Source organism: Leuresthes tenuis, unplaced genomic scaffold (genome assembly GCF_036924035.1).
Source record: "Leuresthes tenuis unplaced genomic scaffold, fLeuTen1.0.hap1 SCAF_9, whole genome shotgun sequence".
Classification (NCBI taxonomy): domain Eukaryota; kingdom Metazoa; phylum Chordata; class Actinopteri; order Atheriniformes; family Atherinopsidae; genus Leuresthes; species Leuresthes tenuis.
The window spans coordinates 32,985,198-33,005,982 of NW_027325363.1; the positions used below are offsets into that span (position 1 = coordinate 32,985,198).

The 20,785-nt window shown below is 38.3% G+C and overlaps 1 protein-coding gene across 1 annotated transcript in view; it reads right to left on the minus strand.

Moving 5' to 3' along the window:
- Positions 1 to 4,440: 4,440 nt before the first annotated feature.
- efhd1 (EF-hand domain family, member D1) overlaps positions 4,441 to 20,785 on the minus strand; it is a 28,522-nt gene continuing 12,177 nt past the window's right edge. The window contains exons 2-4 of the mRNA XM_072393134.1: positions 16,764 to 16,911; positions 11,852 to 11,986; positions 4,441 to 10,151 (exon numbers count right to left, since the gene is read on the minus strand). Of these exons, the coding sequence (XP_072249235.1) occupies positions 10,017 to 10,151; positions 11,852 to 11,986; positions 16,764 to 16,911 (418 nt within the window). The 3' untranslated portion in view covers positions 4,441 to 10,016. The remainder of the gene's footprint in view (positions 10,152 to 11,851; positions 11,987 to 16,763; positions 16,912 to 20,785) is intronic.

Here is a 20,785-nt window from a genome sequence, read left to right on the forward strand (position 1 = left end):
GAATGCAAATCAAGATCCACCCCATGTGAGCAAAAGTTCAACTTTGACAGTGAGGGTGAAGTCATTGACTCAACAGGATATAGAGAGATAATAGGTAGCTTGATATACATTATGACATGTACCAGGCCTGACCTGAGCTGGGTTGTTAGTAAACTATCACAACACCTTGCCGAACCAAAACAGCAGCACTGGGCTGCAGCAAAACACCTACTGAGGTACTTAAAGGGTACTAATAGATCAAGAACTATACTACCAGAAATATGATAAAAGACTACAGCTTGAAGCATACAGTGATTCTGATTGGGCGGCAGATAAAAATGACAGGAGGAGCACAACTGGATACTGTTTCAGCTTAACTGAAAATGGTCCAGTTATATCATGGAAGAGTAGGAAACAGCCAACAGTGGCACTACCAACATGTGAAGCTGAGTATATGGCATTAGCTGCTACTAGCCAAGAGAGTATGTACCTTGTACAACTACTAAAAGGAATAGATGGTAGTAACCAGCATGTACCAGTCAAGATATATGAGGACAACCAGGGGGCGATAGCCTTATCTAAGAACCCAGTGTGCAGACAGAGAAGCAAACATGTGGATATACACTTTGTACGGTTGGCACACGTAGAAGGGAAAATATCTATAGAATACTGCCCTACGGCAAGGATGGTGGCTGATGTCCTTACCAAGCCAGTGACTAAGGCTAAATTTGATAGTTTCAAGGGGTATTTATTTGGAGAGTAATATGAATTGGCAGATGTAAACAAAGAAGGAAATAAAAACTGCCAATATGCAAAATGTTTTGGATACATTTTTTTTTTTTTTTTGGTGTTTGATTACTACTATAGAGAGTTCTGAACATGTCTTTGAGTGGGAGTGTTAAGCATATTTAATAATATGAGTAAGTAGCAAAGTCATGTGAGATCATGCGTGCCTGCGTGCACTTGGTTGTTGTTATGAGCATGCGCAGAATAAAAATGGTCCCGAGTTCCAAGACCAAAGAGACGATGGAGTCTGTGCTTTTTCTCCCGTGGGTATAAGTGCTAGCTAACCACTTTGGTGACTGTTAACGATAGACTGCTGCACAAATGTCTAACGCTACAGTTTTACATCACCCTACCCTCTAACACCGGCCTCAACGTCTTTAAGAAGAACAGTTTCCGTGTGGATTTAGCGCGGCATACCAATTTGGAAGGTTTGTGGCAAGTTGCCTTGACAGAGATTACTTATCTGTACACGTGGCACAATGCCCCGAGGAATCTGGCTTATTTTGAATGGAGGAAGAATGGGTAGGAAAAATTCTACCACCAGAATATATTGTGCAGACATTTCAAGGATTTGAATCAGCTCAGGGCGGAGATTGAGGGACAGCTCTCAGCAGTTACGTCGTGACGTTGCATGTAGGAAATCCGGCTCCACATTCAAACATGAATGTAAACTTATCCCCAGTAACAGAAAGAATAAGCAGGAATAATAAATAAAGAATGACACCTTTTAACTTATCCCGAACATCTGACGGCTTCTCAAGAGGTTCTGTGATTCTTTCTCCGTCACGAGCGGAGTTTCCCATAGGAGTGTAAGGCTGTTTTCCCCGTCAATTCAACTCTGACAGGCGCCCTCTCCACCTGAGTATAATGCGGGGCGGGGTATGCAGGGGTATGCAGCACGCCCGATTCTGTTTCTTTTCCCCTGGAAACGGAGTCATGGAGCGGGCTGGCTGCTGTTGGAGGAACCGCTGGAAACGGGTTATTTTGACCGGAGATTATGCGTGTTCTGATCCTGTATTTCTTCAATGAAAGACGTTTTACCGTCCGGCACGATCGTAGTTAGATCTCCTTCAAACACGGCCGGATTCCTCCTGGAAACCCCTTGCTCAGAGTTGTTTATTAAATCTGTAAATAGTTACAAGCGTTGTTGTTGTTATTTTATTGAATTATTTGAATTGTTAGAGGTTATTGATATTTACCAAACAGTACCATAATCTGACTGTGTTTGCATGAAATCTTCCAATTCACTTGGATCAGGTTCTGAAAAATAACAGTTAGAAATGTGTCATGATGGTATATAAGTATACATAACATACACACATATATATTCATTATTAAGATATTTTACTCACTGCTGAAGAGTTCCGAGAATTCATCCTGTTTGTTAGATATATGGATTTCAACTGTGGTGTTATTTCCTTAAAAGAAAGAAAAAAAAAAGAAAAAAAATGATCGACACTTTTGTCTCTTTTCTTAAATTAATTGTATTATTTTCACTGTAAGACATTTAAAGGAAACCTTTGTGTACCAGAGGCCATGGTCCCGGTCTTCTCTTTAAGGAACGCTGAGAGTAAATGGTTGAAGCATCATTTTTATTATGTACCCCTCATACAGAAATACAGGATTGATCTGTAGTGTCTGACAGTTGACAGAGGATCAGAAGGACATCAGGTTCGTGTGCTCGGTGTGTCCAGACAGGAGGTGATTAATGCTAAACATGAATACCTGTGAGAAACATCCTCAGATATAACATTCAACCTAACCTATCATGGCAGCTTCTCTCAGGTTCGTGAGCTCGGTGTGTCCAGACAGGAGGTGAAGAATGATCAACACAGATATCTGGGAGAAACGTCCTCAGATATAACATTCAGCCTAACTTTTGAACCCATGGCAGCTTCTCTCCTAAAATCAACCTTTCCTATTCTTTAATGAACCATTCTTTCATTTATTCCGTAATAAAACATTATTTCATTTATATCTCACCCAAAATTACGCCACTGACACCACTCCCCTAACTCCTCCCTAACTCCTCCCCTAACACCCCTCCCTCTACTCAAGTCATCTAAAGGTCAAAGCTGTCAAAATTTGATGGAAGGTGTACCATACCCATATATAATGTAGCAGCCTCGTTTACATAATAAAATCAACTACAGGCTTCCCAAATGCTGTAATAAATTAAGCATGATGAGTTGACCATATGTCAGCATGTGGCCCCACTTTTAACTTTTTTTCAAACCCTTATTGCAGATAGATAGACTTAAGTTTAAAAGTGCAGTATGGAAGTATTACACTCAACCAACATCAGGGAAGGCAGTTTGTAATACTTTATTTACATTTGAAAACTTCAGAGAGCTATTCATTTGTTTAAGTTTTCGTTTCACTTTACTCGACCTGCTGCTGAGCCTTGGAGCTTCCTGCACTTTTTGTTGGACAATAGACATCTTTGTTTTAAAAGTCTAAGAACAAAAAACTTTAACATGTTCTGTTATCTGAAAATCTGTTTGATAAACATATGCTTAAAGGCATTTAAACAAATTTAAGTGTTAGAGTTTGTAATAATCAAAATTTTGACGCCAATATTTTCACTTTTACTGTAAATATCGGCTCCAAATATCGGTATCGGCCTCCTTGACGACTAAAAATCGGCATTGGTATCGGCCCTGAAAAAAACATATCTGTCTATCTCTACCGTAAACTATCATACAGTATCCTCTGAGACTCTATAGACAAGCTTTGCCAAGCCAATAGAAATTACTCTAATAATGCAGTTAAGATGCCAGCATGCCTCTTTAATATTCCAAATAAACTAATTAAATCTAGGCATTTTCAGAGAAGGGGCCCTTTAAACATTGCTTATATTTTTTATTTCTTCTACTTCTTCTTCTTTTGACCTCTCCCTTTATCAGGGGTCATCACAGCGAGTTGATGTCGCATCATCGATTTGGCACATGTTTTTATGCTGGATGCCCTTCCTGACGCCACCCTCTCCATTTATCCGGGCTTGGGACTGCCACTAGAAATATAGCTTATATTTTTCTTATATAACCATTATATAACCACTCCGTTTTCAATTAATTATCAATTATTGACATAATGACTTTATAATGGTTTGTTTCTGTGGATTCAGACAGACTAATGAAGTACAGTTCCAGGGTTGTACACATTGAAACTAACAAATGGTGTAACTATGCATTTAAATGATATAAAAAAACATTACAACATAACAACGTTACAATCACAGGTAAGGACATTTTTTTGGTCCTCACTTTTCCAAATCTCCTTCAGTTGGGAGTTATCTATTCAGGGTTGCAGGTCAAATTCAGATATTTAACATGACAAATAAGCTAATATCAAATATTCTATTCATTCAAGCATATATAAATAACTTGCACATATGCGCTTGAAAAATAAAATTAAATTCCACTGCATTCAGAGACACAAGATGACTTACCAACAATATAACTAATAGAACCATTAATATTTAGGATTTAAGTGACACTGTAATGCAGTTGAACATTCTCACTATCATAAAATAAAAAAATAATGTTCACTGATGTTCACCTGCAGCACTGATATTCCTCAGTTCAAACGTACATGTGTGGGTTGTGTTCGTGGAGTTAATCAAACTGCTTCAAAATCATGATTGCTTCAGTCACTGATACAAAACACCACATAATTTTCAGTTTTATTTTGACAAGGAGAAATACAACATTAAACAGATTACATTATTAAATCCCAACATTTTGAGTATTTCATCTATAATGGTGATTTATGGTTTTCTCATTTATATGATACAAATCAAGTACAGATTATCCAATGACACCCAGACACGCAAACTACTGTTTTGGTCCTGAAGTTTTCGCCAAAGGAGAATCAGTTAATTAGCCAAAAATGTTCTTCACTTGTATTTAGATGTGTTGTTGATTTAGATGTTAGTGCCATCTACTGGCCAGACATGATTATTTCAGCATTTGTGGAAACTTCTTTTTTCCCATCTGGAAGGGGATCCATTTATCAACCCAGATTTTTTTTATACCTGCTTGATTCAATTCAGGATTGCTGGGTTAGACCCTATCTCAGCTGCCACTAGGTGAGAGGCAAGGTACCCTGGACAGGTCATCAGTTTTTTTTACAAAGGATAAATTATCTGTTCTAAAAATATCTGGAATAATGTTGACAAGTCCGGCATTGTTGTAAAAAGCAATTCACTTTATCAATATATCTATATTCACTATATCTATATTTATATCTGCAGTAAGAGGATCATGGTGGCATAAATGAATCAACTCTCTCGGGCTATCCTCCAATTACAGAAAGAGGAAGAGGAGTGGCAACTATCTTCACAACAGGGTTACTAATCAGTTCTAGACCCAAGATTAATTTTAGCTCTTTTGAATCTCTGATTCTCATTTTTTCTCATCCTAAGTGGAAATCACAATAACCTCTTCCATTTGTTATTGTGTATCATCTACCTGGCCCTTATTCTGAGTTTCTGTCTGAATTCTCTTTTCTTTTCCGAGTTAGTGCTAAGTACAGATACAGTTATTGTAGTGGGTGACTTAATGTAGATATTGAAAATGACAGCTTTAATATCAACTTTAATTCTATATTAGATTTAACTGGATTTTCTCATACATTCTCTAATCATACTCAGAATCTTGTGCTGACTTAAAGCAGTGAACTTATGAGTGAAAAGTATTCCTTCATAGCCCTGTCTTGTCTGACAATTTTTGATAACCTTTGAGTTTTACTTTACTTGACTGTGTAGCTTCTGAGAAGAAATGTACCTATTGAAGGTTTCTATCAGAAAATGCTGTAACCAGATTTATATAATTAATTCACCTTTTTCTTCACTGACGTGCAAATATTACAGAGGACAGCAACATAAACTTTACTCCAGCAAAACTTGTTGACAGCACTACAATTTCAACGTGTACAACCCTGGAAAATGTCAGGTTGGTTGGTTGGCTCCTTGCTATAATTTACAGCTGCATTTACAGCTCCTTGGTATAATTTACAGCTGTATAATTTACAGGTGAAGTTGCCCCTCTGAAAAGGAAGGTAATCAGTCATAAGAAGTTGGCTCCTTGGTATAATTCACAGCTGTGTGCTTTAAAGCAGACTGCAAGAAAGCTGGAGAGACAATGATGTTCCTCTAATTTAGAAGAGTCTCAATTAGTCTGGAAAGATAGTTTATTAACTTATAAGAAAGCCTCTTGTAAAGCTATAACTGCTTATTAGTCATCATTGATAGAAGAGAATAAGAACAATCCTAGGTTTCTTTTCAGCACTGGAGCCAGACTGACAAAGAGTCTGCGCTCTGTTGAACAATGTAATCCCTTAATTCTCAGTAGTAATGATTTCATGAGGTTCTTTACCAATAAAATTGTTTCTATTAGAGAGAAGAGAGAAGATTTATCAGAGAGAAGATTTATCGGAGAGAAGATTTATTAGAGAGAAAATGTATCCCTGTCACTAATGTATCATCAAGTTCAGTTGCTAGAACCTGACTTGTATTTAGACTGTAAGACTGTAAGTCTAAATACAAAGTCACCCACAACTAAGGAAGGCCTTAAGACACGGAACCGAGAGAAACCCACTTGGACCCTGTTGGCCATTACCTGGTCTGTTCAGAGCTGACTAGCTGGGCTAAAGTGTCAATCAACGTAAGGTCTGCCCTCTTCTTACCTTTCAGACAGTATACAGTGGGTGTGGAAGGAAGGAATTAACTGTAAAAATGATAAATGACTCCAAGATGTTAGCCTTTAACTGCAAATAGTAAACCAAATCTAGACAATTTGAGTAATTATGGTATATTTCTCCATCCCATAGTTGTTTTAATGTGTTTCCAATATAATCCTCCATATTCAACGCATTTCCCGTTTGTCTTTAAGGTTCATGTTTTTGGTTATATCGTTTTAATAAATAGTTCATATATATATATATAATATATATATATATATATATATATAATTAGTGTTGTATGTTTTCTTTACGTAATGTCGGTCAAACCAAACGACAACTCATGAAAGTAGCGATTTGAGACTGGTTATTCATTTTAACATTAATTTTAACATACCAGATACGTAAGATTGTTTTTTTTTCCTTCTTTTGAAGGTGGTGTCCACATACAAGGTTATTAAGGTTCATTCAGATAGTGAGAGCACTGTCCGTAAGTCCTTTATATTTTATCATGTTAGGCTACACAAGTTAAGGTGTCCCTGTTAAAGGAGCAGTGTGTAATATTTAAGGTGATTTATTAACAGAAATGGACTATAATACATATAACTATGTTGTTAGTGCTATATAGTCATCCTATGAAACAAGTCGTTACGTTTTCATTACTTTAGATTTCGCCTTTTTATTTACATATATTGCGGTTCGCTCTACACAAACACTTACACGGAAGGACATCACTTGCATCGCCATATTGTTTACAGTGGCCTAGAAGGAATAAAGGGTGACGCAAGTTTGATTCGCCTCTACTTTGCCGACGAAGAAGCCGGACGTGACGTTGTAGAAGAAGAGGAAGAAGAACACGAGGAAGCTGTCGGAATATATTTTGGAACTTTTTAAATTTTGTGAAGTTATCTGAATAGCCATGTCGGACCACACTTACTGTTCTGGAAAACAAACCTCTGAAGCCCACGAGTCATCATCAAAGAAACAAAAACATGATGAGTCCAAAAGGAATAGAGACAGAAGATGGCGTAAAACACGAGTAAATATCGGTGTCGCTGATGGGGGAGAAAGGCTTTAAAAGTGACACCGAAGTTGCCTCTTTTCTGCTGGAAAGGTAATTCAGCTCAGTGTTACTAATGTAAATGATAAATGTTGTTTGGTGGCTGTGCATGTTACAGAGATCAGCTGATCCGATTAAACAAATGGAACGTTTTCTCCGTGTCCCTGTTGAAAACTGTTGATTCACTTGAGTTTATGCACCAAAACTACTAAGTAGCTTTGTTAGCTGGACAGAAATGACTCGGCGTCATGTTATGGAGATTATCTTCAATCCTCTTCACGTGAGGCAGCGGCTGTGTTCGTTCTGCCTCTCCCTTGCCTCGCCCTGCCTGCTCCAGCAGCTATGCCTCCTCGTCCTTGTCCTCTTCCTCTCCCTCTCTCTCTCACCTCCGTCTCCCATTCCGGTGTTACACTCTGTGAATGGTGAGGGAAAATATGTTGCCTGCTAATGCTATCCCTCTATCAGACTAAATACAAACAGTCTTTAGCCTTATGTAGATAATATTAGCTTTTATTGCCACGCAGGTAGCTGGGGTCCACAAAACACTAATATAATGCAGAACAACTAACAGTGACATTCACTGTTAGTTATCTTTTCACAGAATATCTAACCAAATGTAACATCTATTTGTAATTTATATCCCTAAAAGTAACCTCATAACTTGAGATGGTGGTTTCACTCAATGGAGAAGACATTGTGACATTTGAGTGATGGATGTGTTGCGTAGTGTGTGCTGCACACAGCGTCAGGCCACTCTAGTTTCTCCGAAGCGTGGAGAGTTGCGTTCATTATGCAATTGGAAATGACAAAATCTAGCAAATACCGTTCAAACGCACTAGGGAATTACAGAATCTGATGAACAGCGGCTCTCACACATTGCTCCTTTAATGTTAGGTTTTGTCAGTTAGGTTTCTTTGTAGTCCGGCTTTGCCGTGCTTTATGATACAGCTCTGTGGAATTAATCAAGTTTTCATTTTATATATCTGCATCTGGGTCTAACCTCACCTCCACGCTACCACACTTGTTGACAATTCTGAATCAAATTGAAAATTCTTCTCCTCACATATCAATATTTTAATGACCGAGCTCCATCATATCTTAAAGATCTCATTGTTAGATATTTTCCCAACAGAGCACTTCGCTCTCAAACTGCAGGTTTACTTGTGGTTCCCAGAGTTTCTAAAAGTGGAATGGGAGCCTTCAGTTATCAGGCCCCTCTCTTGTGGAACCAGCTGCCAGTATATGTCCGGGAAGCAGACATTCTCTCTAACTTTAAGATTAGGCTTAAAACGTTCCCTTTTGATAAAGCTTATAGATAGAGATGGCTCAGGTGATCCTGAAACATCCCATAGTTAAGCTGCTACAGGCCTATACGGCTGGGGGCCCCCATGTCACACCTCCTCATTTTACTCTCTTTTTCCCCCTTTTATTTCTTCATGTGTCATTATTGTTGTGTCTTTTTTCTCCATAGTCGCCTAATGAATGTTCAGGACAGGGGATTGGACCAAAGAGAAGTTTGGTTGCAATCTGTTGGTTTCCTTTGTGAGGATTTAAAAAAATAATAATTATTGGCTTTGTATGTATGAATTGGACTAATTTTTAATTGAATTAATTGGATTTGATTGGATAATGATTACTATGAATTGAACTCTAATTGCGGTCCGCAATTCCGCAATCGCAGAAATTTACGCTAATTCAACAGATCTCAGCATTTTTTCGCGCTAATGGTGATTGTGAGTTTATTGCAAATTTTCCGCAAAGATGGTCAAAATAATTGGGTTTAAGTGACTGCTTACTCTCACCTGCAGGTGGTAGTATTTCTTACTTGTACTATGACGTGTTGTAACTTGGCGCTATATAAAAACCCTGAATTGAATTGATAGAAGTTGGAAGTCATTAAAAGTATCTTTTGTTTGATCAGAAAGCTGTACCTAAACTCAAAGTCAGAGATAAAGCTGGTTCAAGTTAAACAATATGTAAACTTACTGTTTACTATTATACTATTATTGCTACCTTGGTCTTTTTAACAGTATTTTTGTTTGATCACTGGCTGTATAGTAGATTATTTTATGAAATTGTTGACACTGTTGAAATAAAATTGTTATCAGGTTTGGGATAAAAACAATGTCTCATGACAAAAACAAGACCAAACTGAACAAAGTTATGACAGAATGCTTTAACGAAACAATGTAAAATTACCTCTGGAAAAACTAACTTTTGAGATACCTATGAATTTGGCAAGATCACTTAACGTGTCTGTAAACATCTGAAGGAGTATTTTTGTATACATATTGTCTTTAGAACAGCTGTAGAACATCTGGGCTGACTGAATAATTGAACTGTGTTGTATAAGCCCCCCCCCCCCAAAGTATTTTTAGCGTTTACATTTTTCCATCTTTCTATTTTGCTCTACCTTATTCTGAGTATTGATGTTGGTTGCTGTGAGAATGGGAAGATATTCTTAAACTCATTAACAGATTTGTATATGTTTAAATTGTTATCTGAAGGGTCATGAGCAGAAGGTAGACTGCAGTTGCTTGAAGGCAGCTTGTCGCTGTTTTTTGTCCAACTCCTGTCTCTTGCGCTTCTCTTTTTCTTCTCGAATCTCAGCCTCAAAATTGCTCCCCTGAGACAGAGCCTGCACCTGGTAAGACAAAATAGCAGCAGACACTCATATTATCACAATGTGTTTATCATCGTAAAATACCAAGTCGCTCTTTATTGATGCCTTTCTATCAGTAAGCTTAAACTTCATATTGCAGACTTAAACACATTTTCCCAGGAGCACACAGGAGACACATTTTGTTAGAAACTAAATTATTCTTTAGTAATGGGAAATTAGATTCTGGGAAAAACGCTGTAATCTTGTTAACTTTTACCAGTTTCCCCTTTGTCAGAAGATTGATGCCAACCATTTACTTTGGAAGATATGGACATTTCCTTGGACTTTCATCAGTGAACACTATATGCAGTTACCAAGCACAAGTTGTATCACCCATGTTGAAAAAATATTTTTTTTTGTGTTTATTTACGTTAGTGGAAGCCAAAGTAATTCTGAAAAGGCTTAAGTACTTTAAGACTCTTTTAGAATAGGCACTGCTTTCATAAATATGATGGGAACTGACTGTCTGAAAGACCCTTATGCTGCTTTTATGTAACATTTTGCGATAAACATCCGACAGACCACATCAGGTTACATCAAGTGTGAACAGCAGCAGTCACATTAGGGGACGGCTCACAGCATTGGTGGGTTAATTTGATCAGCTGTTCTTCTCAATTTCTTAATCTCAATCTCATTTTTTCTCAGCATCTGGGCTAAAAGGACATGAGAAACATGTTTAAAAGCAATTGAGATACAGCTAAATTTCTGTTCTTTATTTAGATATAAAAATATTTGCAACTGCTTCCATTAACCATCATTTTGTTGAACACAATGCTATTAGTTGGCTTGATATGGATTTACTATGACACAATTACATGAAAAGGGTAACTGTAAAGGGACTTGCAGAGTTTTCCTGTTGATATCAACTACATTTTTCTTGTAGCACAATTAAATCAAACAATTAAAAGTGATATTGTTAGCTAGTTGTATCCACTACAGCCATGTTTTACACAACTACTGCTTGCTTGGCATGTTTAATATGAATTGTTATGTTGATATGGCATGAGAAAACTTTGACTATATATGGACTGTTACATTACACCTCGCATATTGTACTGTCCAAACTCATGCAAATTACAAGAATTCTGTGCATAAATTAATGAAACCTTGAAGAATGTTAACTGAAAAGTCTAATGTCTGGATGAAACATGTCATCGCTATCACAAATTGAAAATCCATTCATTTTAAGTATCTCATATATGAAAGGGAAAGAAATTAGAAATTAGATATTCTTATTAATGTTTTTAGCAAGATTAGTGTATTATTTTCCTCATTCTAATACCATTTTTTAACGAAAAAAAGGAAAGATACATCTTGCATATGTTTTAGCACCCCTAATACTACAGTCTTGGACTTGAACGAGTTTGTTAGTTAATGGTTTGTTCACAGTTGAAATTTTGACCAAACTTGTACATGGTAGTTTAGACAGATGTCTATTAGGTTGTCAAAGCATACACTCTCAGAATTGACGATGATTGATGACCACTCAATTATTAGTCTTCAGGCTTTATATTGCATAGTCCTACGTATGGCAACTGACACTGTGCAATATACATAGAGTGGGCTCTAAAATCTGAGATCACATTGAATGAAGTTAAGAAGCTAAAGTCAAATTAAATAATATCCATAAGGTATAAAGGTGAGCTTAACTACATGAAAAAGTACAAACTGTACAAAAATACCTTAGCTTCAAAAAAGCTCTTGGCACCCATTACTCCCTCAGTGGAGACGTTAATCTCAGACAATCTGGCGAGAGCCATGAGGCCACTTTCTTCCTGCAACTCTCCAGCTGCTGCTCTATGGAAGATCAGCAGGAACTGTAAAAAGGTAGAATGCAGTCAGTCATTTAGCAGTTGTTTTTTCTTGATGTTTTGAATTGAAAACTATGTACGTTACATGCATAGCCCATCAACACGATACAACACTATCCCTTCTGCTGGCCTATAACTATAGCAAATTTATGTTTCAGCCTCTTTCCCTGTGTGCAACTCTCATTTTATTCAAAAAGCTTCTTCAAGTCTAATGGACTGGCAGGGAATTCAGGCTTATAAGCTGTTAGTAGGATATTCACACTACAGATCTTTTCATACATGCCTTTAAAGCTGGGACTGAGGTGCCCTTGCTCAGCCTCTGTGTCGAAAGTACAGAGGTGGTATTGGGGGGGTCAAAGTTGACCGATCGATGATACACCTCTAAGCATTGTAGCATCAGAGACAAAATAGGTAATGTATAAGGGTAAGCTGGCATCATGGAACTCACCGCTCCTATTAATGATGCAGTCATTACTCAGCTTATTCCATGACTTGAAATTGATACAGGGCCATCACTATTTGGCATGTGTGAATTGCCAAGGAGGAACAGACAAGGGTTGTGGAAAGGGCTTATGAGAGTTGTTGGTCATGTGTGTCTCTGAGAGATGGTTGTTAAACTATCTGGAGAGGAGAAACCACCTGTTCAAAGTTGTTTATGAATGTTTAACATAGAATTCTTCTTTTAATTCCCTTTCAAATTATCTGTCTTCTTGGTCCAAAAAGGATCGACTGATTATCGGCGCCAATTTTCAGCATTTTGATGCATATCGGCACCTTTTTTCTTTTTCTTTTTTTTAAATCGAACTGCCGATAAGAGATAAATTTCAAACCGAGTTATTTTGGCTCTGATGCAGCCACGCCTCTCTGTGTGTAGTCTCTACTCTGTCTCCAGCATTCTCCCACCCACAGCACCATCTGATTGGTTACACACAGGTAACAGCCAATCAGCAGTGACAGCTGTGCACGCACACTGCTTTCACACACTGCAGAGAGGAGAAACAGTTCTAACTAGAGGATAAGCTAGAGCAGATATATTCTTCGAAGGTAAGTTAAGGCAGCAAACTCTCCCGAAATTGTAATAAACACTCCAGCCCCCTACAACTCACACCTACTAGTAACGTTGACTGCGAGCCTAATAACGTTATATAAACATAAGTGGCAGCTCTGCTCGCTCCCAGTCCCTCCAGACGGGCTGCTGAACATATTGCCATGGTAATAGTCCGTGATAGAAGACGTATGTGTGTGAGTGAAAGAGAGAGAGAGAGCAAAAACCTAATGAACTCAATTCAGTCCAGTTTTATTGCAGGGAAGCACGTTGAGGGGATGGCTAGAGAATAATGTGAGTCTCTCCTATTGCTATTGTACAATTGTTTCAGCTATAGTAACAATCGTTAATGTAGCAGCCAAGTTTTGAATAACAGGGTCCCTGCTATCACATGTTAAAATGTAACATTTGCATAATAAAATCAACTACAGGCTTCCCAAATGCTGTAATAAATTAAGCATGATGAGTTGAACATATGTCAGCATATGGCCCCACTTTTAACTTTCTCTTTTTTTTTCAAACCCTTATTGCAGATAGATAGACTCAAGTTTAAAAGTGCAGTATGGAAGTATTACACTCAACCAACATCAGGGAAGGCTGTTTGTAATACTTTATTTACAGTTGAAAACTTCAGGGAGCTATTTATTTGTTTAAGTTTTCATTTCAATTTATTAGACATGCTGCTGAGCCTTGGCACTTCCTACACTTTTTGTTCGACAATAGACATCTTTGTTTTAAAATTCTAAGAAAAAAACCTTTAACATGTTCTGTTATCTGAAAATCTGTTTCATAAACATAGGCTTAAAGGCATCACAATGATGTCTTCCATTTGTTGTTCTGTATCGTCTACCTGGCCCTTATTCTGAGTTTCTGTCTGAATTCTCTTTTCTTTTTTTATCCTAGTTAATGCTGAATACAGATACAGTTATTGTAGTGGGTGACTTCATGTAGATGAAAATGCTTTAATATATTTTTTATCTATCTTATCTACTTTAATTATATCTTAGATTTAACTGGATTTTCTCAAAGTGTACACCAACCAACTCATTGTCATAATCATACTCAGAATCTTGTGCTGACTTAAAGCAGTGAACTTATGAGTGAACAGTATTCTTTCATAACCCTGTCTTATCTGACTATTTTTGATAACCTTGTGAGTTTTACTTTACTTGACTATGCAGCTTCTGAGAAGAAATTTACATATTGAAGGTGTCTATCAGAACAATAGAATGGACAACAGACATCTTTGTTTTAAAAGTCTAAGAAAAATAAAACTTTAACATGTTCTGTTATCTGAAGATCTGTTTAATAAACATATGCTTAAAGGCATTTAAACGAATTTAAGTGTTGGAGTTTGTATTTTGACGCCAATATTTTCACTTTTATTGTAAATGAATATCGGCTCCAAATATCAGTTATCGGCCTCCTTGACTACTAATAATAGGTATTAGTACCTGAAAAAAACATATCGGTCTATCTCTTGTCCAAAATGTGTAAATTATTGATTCACTGAGTCTGGAATCAAAGAGCTGACTATCCTGTCTTATGCCATGCGTTTCTGAAGTTGTTAAATTTCCTTTACAAAAAAGTCAAGACACTGCGCAGGACCAAGTACATGCTGCTCAGTTTGTGTTTGGGCATTTTGTCCTTTGTTTCTTTCTGATGGTGTTGTTGGGTTTGAAATGCACCAGAATGATCCTTATAAATTCCTGATAAACTTTAACCGCGTATGGAATCAGAATCTTTTTGCACCTGTACCTATTTTCCTCTTCATATGATCCTGTTTTTTTGTTTTTTTTTCATTTTATTTCTTTGCTGACTTGACAACATGTCAGTTTGGGGACCTGTAGTTTCCAAAAACTCCTTTAAGGCAAGGCAAGGCAAGTTTATTTGTTGAGCACAATTCTTACACAAGGCAATTCAAAGTGCTTTACAGCTATCACAAGAAGAAATCACAAGAAGGCAAATAAAATCCTGAAAAATAATCAATTAATTAAATTAAAAGCGAAGAGTGCAGATAAAATACATTCAGTTGTCATATGCACAGCTAAATAGAATAGTAGTTCTCAGCCTGGATTTGGACGTTGTCAGAGTTGAGGCCTGTCACATCTTCTGGAGCATCTGGAATCTGGTGCTCCTTTTATGCTCCTGAAATCTCCAGATTTCCGAACCCGACTGGTTCAGCCGGCCTCGTCCGAGCCTGAACTGGCCTTCTTCGAGCCGGTCTTCGCCTCGTCCGAGCCTGAACTGGCCTTCTTCCAGCTGGGCTCCGCCTCATCCGAGCCGGCCCTCCAGCCGGGCTCCTCCTCGTCTCCGCCGGCCCTCCAGCTGGGTTCCACATCTCTGCCGGTCTCCGCCGAGGCCATCCTGCTGTAGCTGCTTGCTGCCGCCGAGGCTGTCCTGCTGCAGCCGCCCGCTGCCGCCGAGGCCGTCCTGCCGCAGCCGCCTGCTGTGGTTCCTGCCACGACCACGACCATAGTTCCTGCGACCAAGCCTGTTGCCACGACCAAGCCTGCTCCAGCGGTCAGAGTACCACCCGCCCACCCCAATTTAGGAACGTCTGGGAGCCGTTCCTTGAGGAGGGGGTTATGGGCATGTCCGGGGGTGGGTCGGGTGGGCGCACTGTCATCCTCGCCATCGCTCACGGCAGCCCAGGTGGGCTCATCGTGGTCCTCACCCGGGAGGTGCTCTGTCACAGTTTATGTTTTAATGGTCTTGTTTTCAGTTTCTTATGTTTTCTTTTTCATGTTTCCAGGTTCTTGTTATGTTTCTCCCCTGTCACGTTAGTCTCACTCATGTCACCTGTTTCATTATCATCAGCTGCACGTCATCACTAATCACTCCCTCCACAGCATTTAAATCTCCTTTCATTCATTGCAGATTCCTCACTTCCCTTTCATGCCAAATTCACGAAAAGCTAAGTCTGGTTTCCTGCCTCATAGTCATTGTTCAAGTTATTTATTCATAGTCTTGCCACAGCTAAATTATTGTCTTGTTACCCAGGGCCTCGTTTTCTAGCTAAGTATTTTTGAATCTGGATCTGCCACGCCCTCTGTTTTTTGCCTTGCTCCCTGTTTTGTGTTTTTTGGAATAAACCTTTTTTTGAAAGAACTGCATCTGGGTCCTACCTCCTCCACGGATCCTGACAATATGTTGGTGATCAGCAGGGGGTGTTTTAGGCTTACTTTTAAACTTTCAATGTCTGTGTTGTAATATCAATGTGACGGCATAACTGCAAGCAAGACTATGTCGGTGTGTTGGTCCAACTTTCTGAAATTTGGTTTAGTGCAGTTGTAATTGGATTAACACAATATTTCAATATTTTCTTATGTCATGCAAAGTACTGATATTGCATGTCTCTGTGGGTCATTCATATCTGCAGAACTCTAGTAGACATCACATCCCCCTCACATAGCTGCATACTTGATCATTGAAAACTTCATCAATCCCATCCATTTTTTCAAACCCACTTAATTCAATTCAGGATCACGGGGAGAAGCATCCCTGCTACCGTTGGGTGAGAGGCAACGTACACCCTGGACAATCACAAGCATTTCATCTACACTTTATGAATAAAGTCCTAAAAGTTATGACAAATGTTAACACTTCCCACATAAACATTTTTTATCTTAAAATATATTTTGCAAGATTGTGTTTGCAAAAAAATAATTTAAAGATGTGTTAAATCACTGAAAGCCACACATTGCCATATTGCCCCAACTGTGGTGACCATCTCACCTCTCTGAAACTCAGTTTGCCATCAAAGTCCTCATCAACCTCTTTGATCATGTTCTTGAGCCCGAGGTGGGTCTGTGGAGCTCCCAGCTTCTCCATCATTAGTTTAAGCTCCATCAGGTCAATGAAGCCATCTTTCCCAGTGTCATACCTACAAATTATAAGAGGTACATAAGGGGCCTGAAACTGAGAGCAACAATGGGGAAGCAAATGACAAGGCAAAACATTTTGGTAATGGTATAGTGACAATATGATAACCTGCTAAACAGGTGCAATATTTTCTATTAAGTGTTATGGTGACATAAATGACGTGACATGGTGACGTAATAACCTAATAATAATCAAGTAATATAGGATGTTTCCATAGCATTTAAGGTTAGAATCACAATGACATAAAAGAAGTCTAAATTAGTAATTACCATATTATCGAGTTGAAATTCATCCCTTATGGTCAAACATATTTTATTTTCAAAGTAATGCTGATATTGAATGTTTCTTGCTGCAATCCTGGAAACACTAGCAGTATTTTCTTCTGTGTAATAACCATGAATCAAACATCGAGACGCATAATGCTTACCTGGAAATATGTGAAGGAGTTTCCATATATTACTAATGAATCAGAGTCGTTTCTGTTTCATTTCATAGTAAAATTACATTAAACCAAATATCAAGACATATAATGATTACCTGGAAACACTTGTAGTAGTTTTTATGTTATACCCATGACCAGAGCCTCAAAGTGATGAAGTAAGGTTTTTTTTTAGTTTAATGATAATATTACATTGAACCAAGTATTTAGGCATAATATAATTAACAAAATAATTAACTTGGAAACATTTTCCAAGTGGATCTCCCTATCTCCAGAAAAATTAAACTGAAAATTACACCAGATAAATTGATACGTATATAGGAACTGAGTTTAACATGCAATTAGAAAATTTTCATAAGCCCTGGAAGCCATACATAAATCTCATGCTTAATACCTTTTTATTACATTTTTAATTATAAATGTTACATTACATTGCTTTTGTAGTTTTCCCATGGAGTGTAAGAACCACAACCTACTCACCATTCTAAACTGAACTCAAGATAAGGAAATGAGTTGTTGCTGTATTTGAAGCAATGTGAAATGACAAACCCATCACATTTCTTTAAGGGAAAACTACTGAAAAATAACAGAAAACAAATGCAGTGGAGTTGAATTTCTATTTGCATCAGAATGGTCAAGCAGCATGAAAGGCAAATTTTTTAAACCTCAACTTTTCACACATTTAGAACAAAAAATAGTAATTCAGTCACTTAGTCATACAGTATGTTACGACCCGAGGGTCATATAATATTGTGTGTGTTTATGTTTATGCATTTAGCAGACGCTTTTATCCAAAGCGACTTACAGATAGGGTAAGGAGGTCTTGCCTAAGGACCTCTACTGGAGGTAGTACCTGTCATGCAGGGTGTGTGTGCGTGCGTGTGTGTGTGTGTTAAGGCTGCAGCCAGGTGAGTTGTCCCAGCTGTGGTTGAGTAGGCTCTAATCAGCTGGCCTACTTTTAAAAGAAGGTGGAATATGCCACTCGAGGGTCAGTGGGGCCAGCTATTGTTGTTGTGTTTTCAGTAGCTTGTGCAGGGTATTGAGAGACAGCGTAACTCTTTCAGTGGAAGGAGAGTGATTGTTTTGCTCTTGTTTTTCCTCAACAGGTTCAGTTAGGTTTGTGATTTTCTTTTAGGTTTTGTTTGAATAGTGTTACTTTTTCTTTCAAATAAATAGCTTTTTAACATCACCGATCAGTTCTCCTCGTTTGTTTTTTTTTTCCTTAGCCCGGGACACTTTATTGTTACCCTGTAACACAGTACATAACTCAAAACAACAACTTAAAACATGAACTTATCAATCTGGGTATGGATGCAATTGGATCCAAAAAAGCATCACCAAGGCTGTCAAAGGAAGCCAAGGTCATTCAATGTCTGCAACAAAATGTTGCATATTTTCTACAATATTTTCTGTGGGGGAGAGTGCAATCTGTTATGCAGCCATCCGTTGGGCACCAAAATCAGAGACAGATACTCAAAGAAACTAAACAAACTGATAAAGGCTTACTATGTACTGGTGACTGCTCTGGAGCCCCTGGACTTAATTGTAAAAAGCACAGTAATGAACATGAAGAACAACTCTATCCATCCTCCTCATAACATTGTGTTAACACAACAGTGTGGTCAGTGTGAGACTTATTCAGCTTTGCTGTCAGATACAGGGGGTCGTTTCTGCAGCAGCAATAATTCTTTAAATTGAAAGCTTATGATAATTGTTTAAAGAAAAAGAAAAAAAGAAAAAAATGTAAGGAGCATAAACTCTTAGTCAGTTAGTCAACTACAGCAACTACAGCAATAGAATTATAGATGTATCAATGTAATCATAATCCAATGAAATCCAATTCATATAGAGCCAATTCAAAAACAATATCCTAGCTAAGGAAACCAACAGAGTACACACTTCTCCTCAGTCCAATCTCCCGTCCTGAGCATGTCTGAGGCGAATGTGGAAAGGAACGACTCCCTTTTAACAGGAAGAAACCTCTGGCAGAACAAGACTCAGGAAGGGTGGCCATCTGCCTCGACCAGCTGGGGAGAAGACAGATGCCATCCCCAAGTTTTTATCAAAGAATAGTTGTGAAAGGCCTAGTTAGCACTTCAGTCAAACTAAAAATAAACATGATTCATGTATAGATGTGTTTTGGAGAGCTACCAGGAGTTCATATTTATTGCCCCACATATAACAAGTTTTGTGAGATTCCTCAATTCCCTAAAACGCTATTCCTGGGGTGGAGAGCAGTGATGCAAGAGGTATGGATGTGAGTAACGTAAGTAAGTACGTAAAAATTTATTTTTATCTTTCAAGATAGCACCTTTCCATATATCCCAAAGTGCTTAATAATATAAGAACATAAAAACATGTTCCAGAGCCGGGGGGCAACTGTTGCAAAAGCTCTGGAACTCTGTCTTAAAGTATCTTAAAGTCAACTGAAGTTGATGGGGAGCCAGTGCAGCTGAATTAGCAACAGTGGGACATGCAAGTATGTTGAGAAACCTCACAGCAGCATTCTGGACAATCTGCAGATGTTTCAAGCTTGTTTTGCTTGGACAAAATAAAGAATTACAATAATCCTAACGTGATGAAATAAATGCATCAATAACAATATCCAGCTCACACAATGTGACACAATGGACTTAACTTTGCAATATTTCTTAAGTGATACAAACCAGCGAACAAAACATTTGACATGAGCATCCACAGTGAAAGCTGAGTTGAAAGTTACCCCAAGGTTCCTGGTAAAGGATTTTTTGTCAAAAGAAGCAAGAGGGGCTGAGGTTTCCATTACACAAATCTGTCAGGGGCACAAATAAGGAATTCTGATTTTTTTTCATTAGGTTGGAGGTAGTTGTCAGCCATCCTAGGCCAGGCACAGTTCAACATACTGTCAAGTGCAGAAGTTCTCTGACGACTCTGCCATCGTTGGCCTCATCACTGACGATGATGACAGGGAATACAGAGAACTGATCAATGACTTTGTGGACTGGTGTCAGCGGAACCGCCTCCAGATCAATGCAGGAAAAAACAAGGATCTCGTGGTGGATTTCCGCAGGTGCAGACATGCACCTGGTGAACATCCAGGGAATGGACACAGAGAAAGTGGACTCTTATAAGTACCTGGGTGTTCACCTGAACAATAAACTGTACTGGACTCATAACACCGTGTAACTTTATAAAAAAGGTCAAAGCAGACTCTATCTGCTGAAAAAACTCTGAGGACCTTCTTTGACACTGTTGTGGCATCAGCCATTTTCTCTGGAGTGGTCTGCTGAAGCAGCAGTATCTCAACCGCTGACAGAGCTCTAACTGCTTCCTCTTCAAATGTTCATGCATGACAGACGTGCTTCCGTGATACGTGAGGTAGGCTTTACAAAACTTGCAGGTAATCTTTTTTTTCTGGGTGTTGAGGGTGATATGCTTCCAGACCCTTGACACTTTT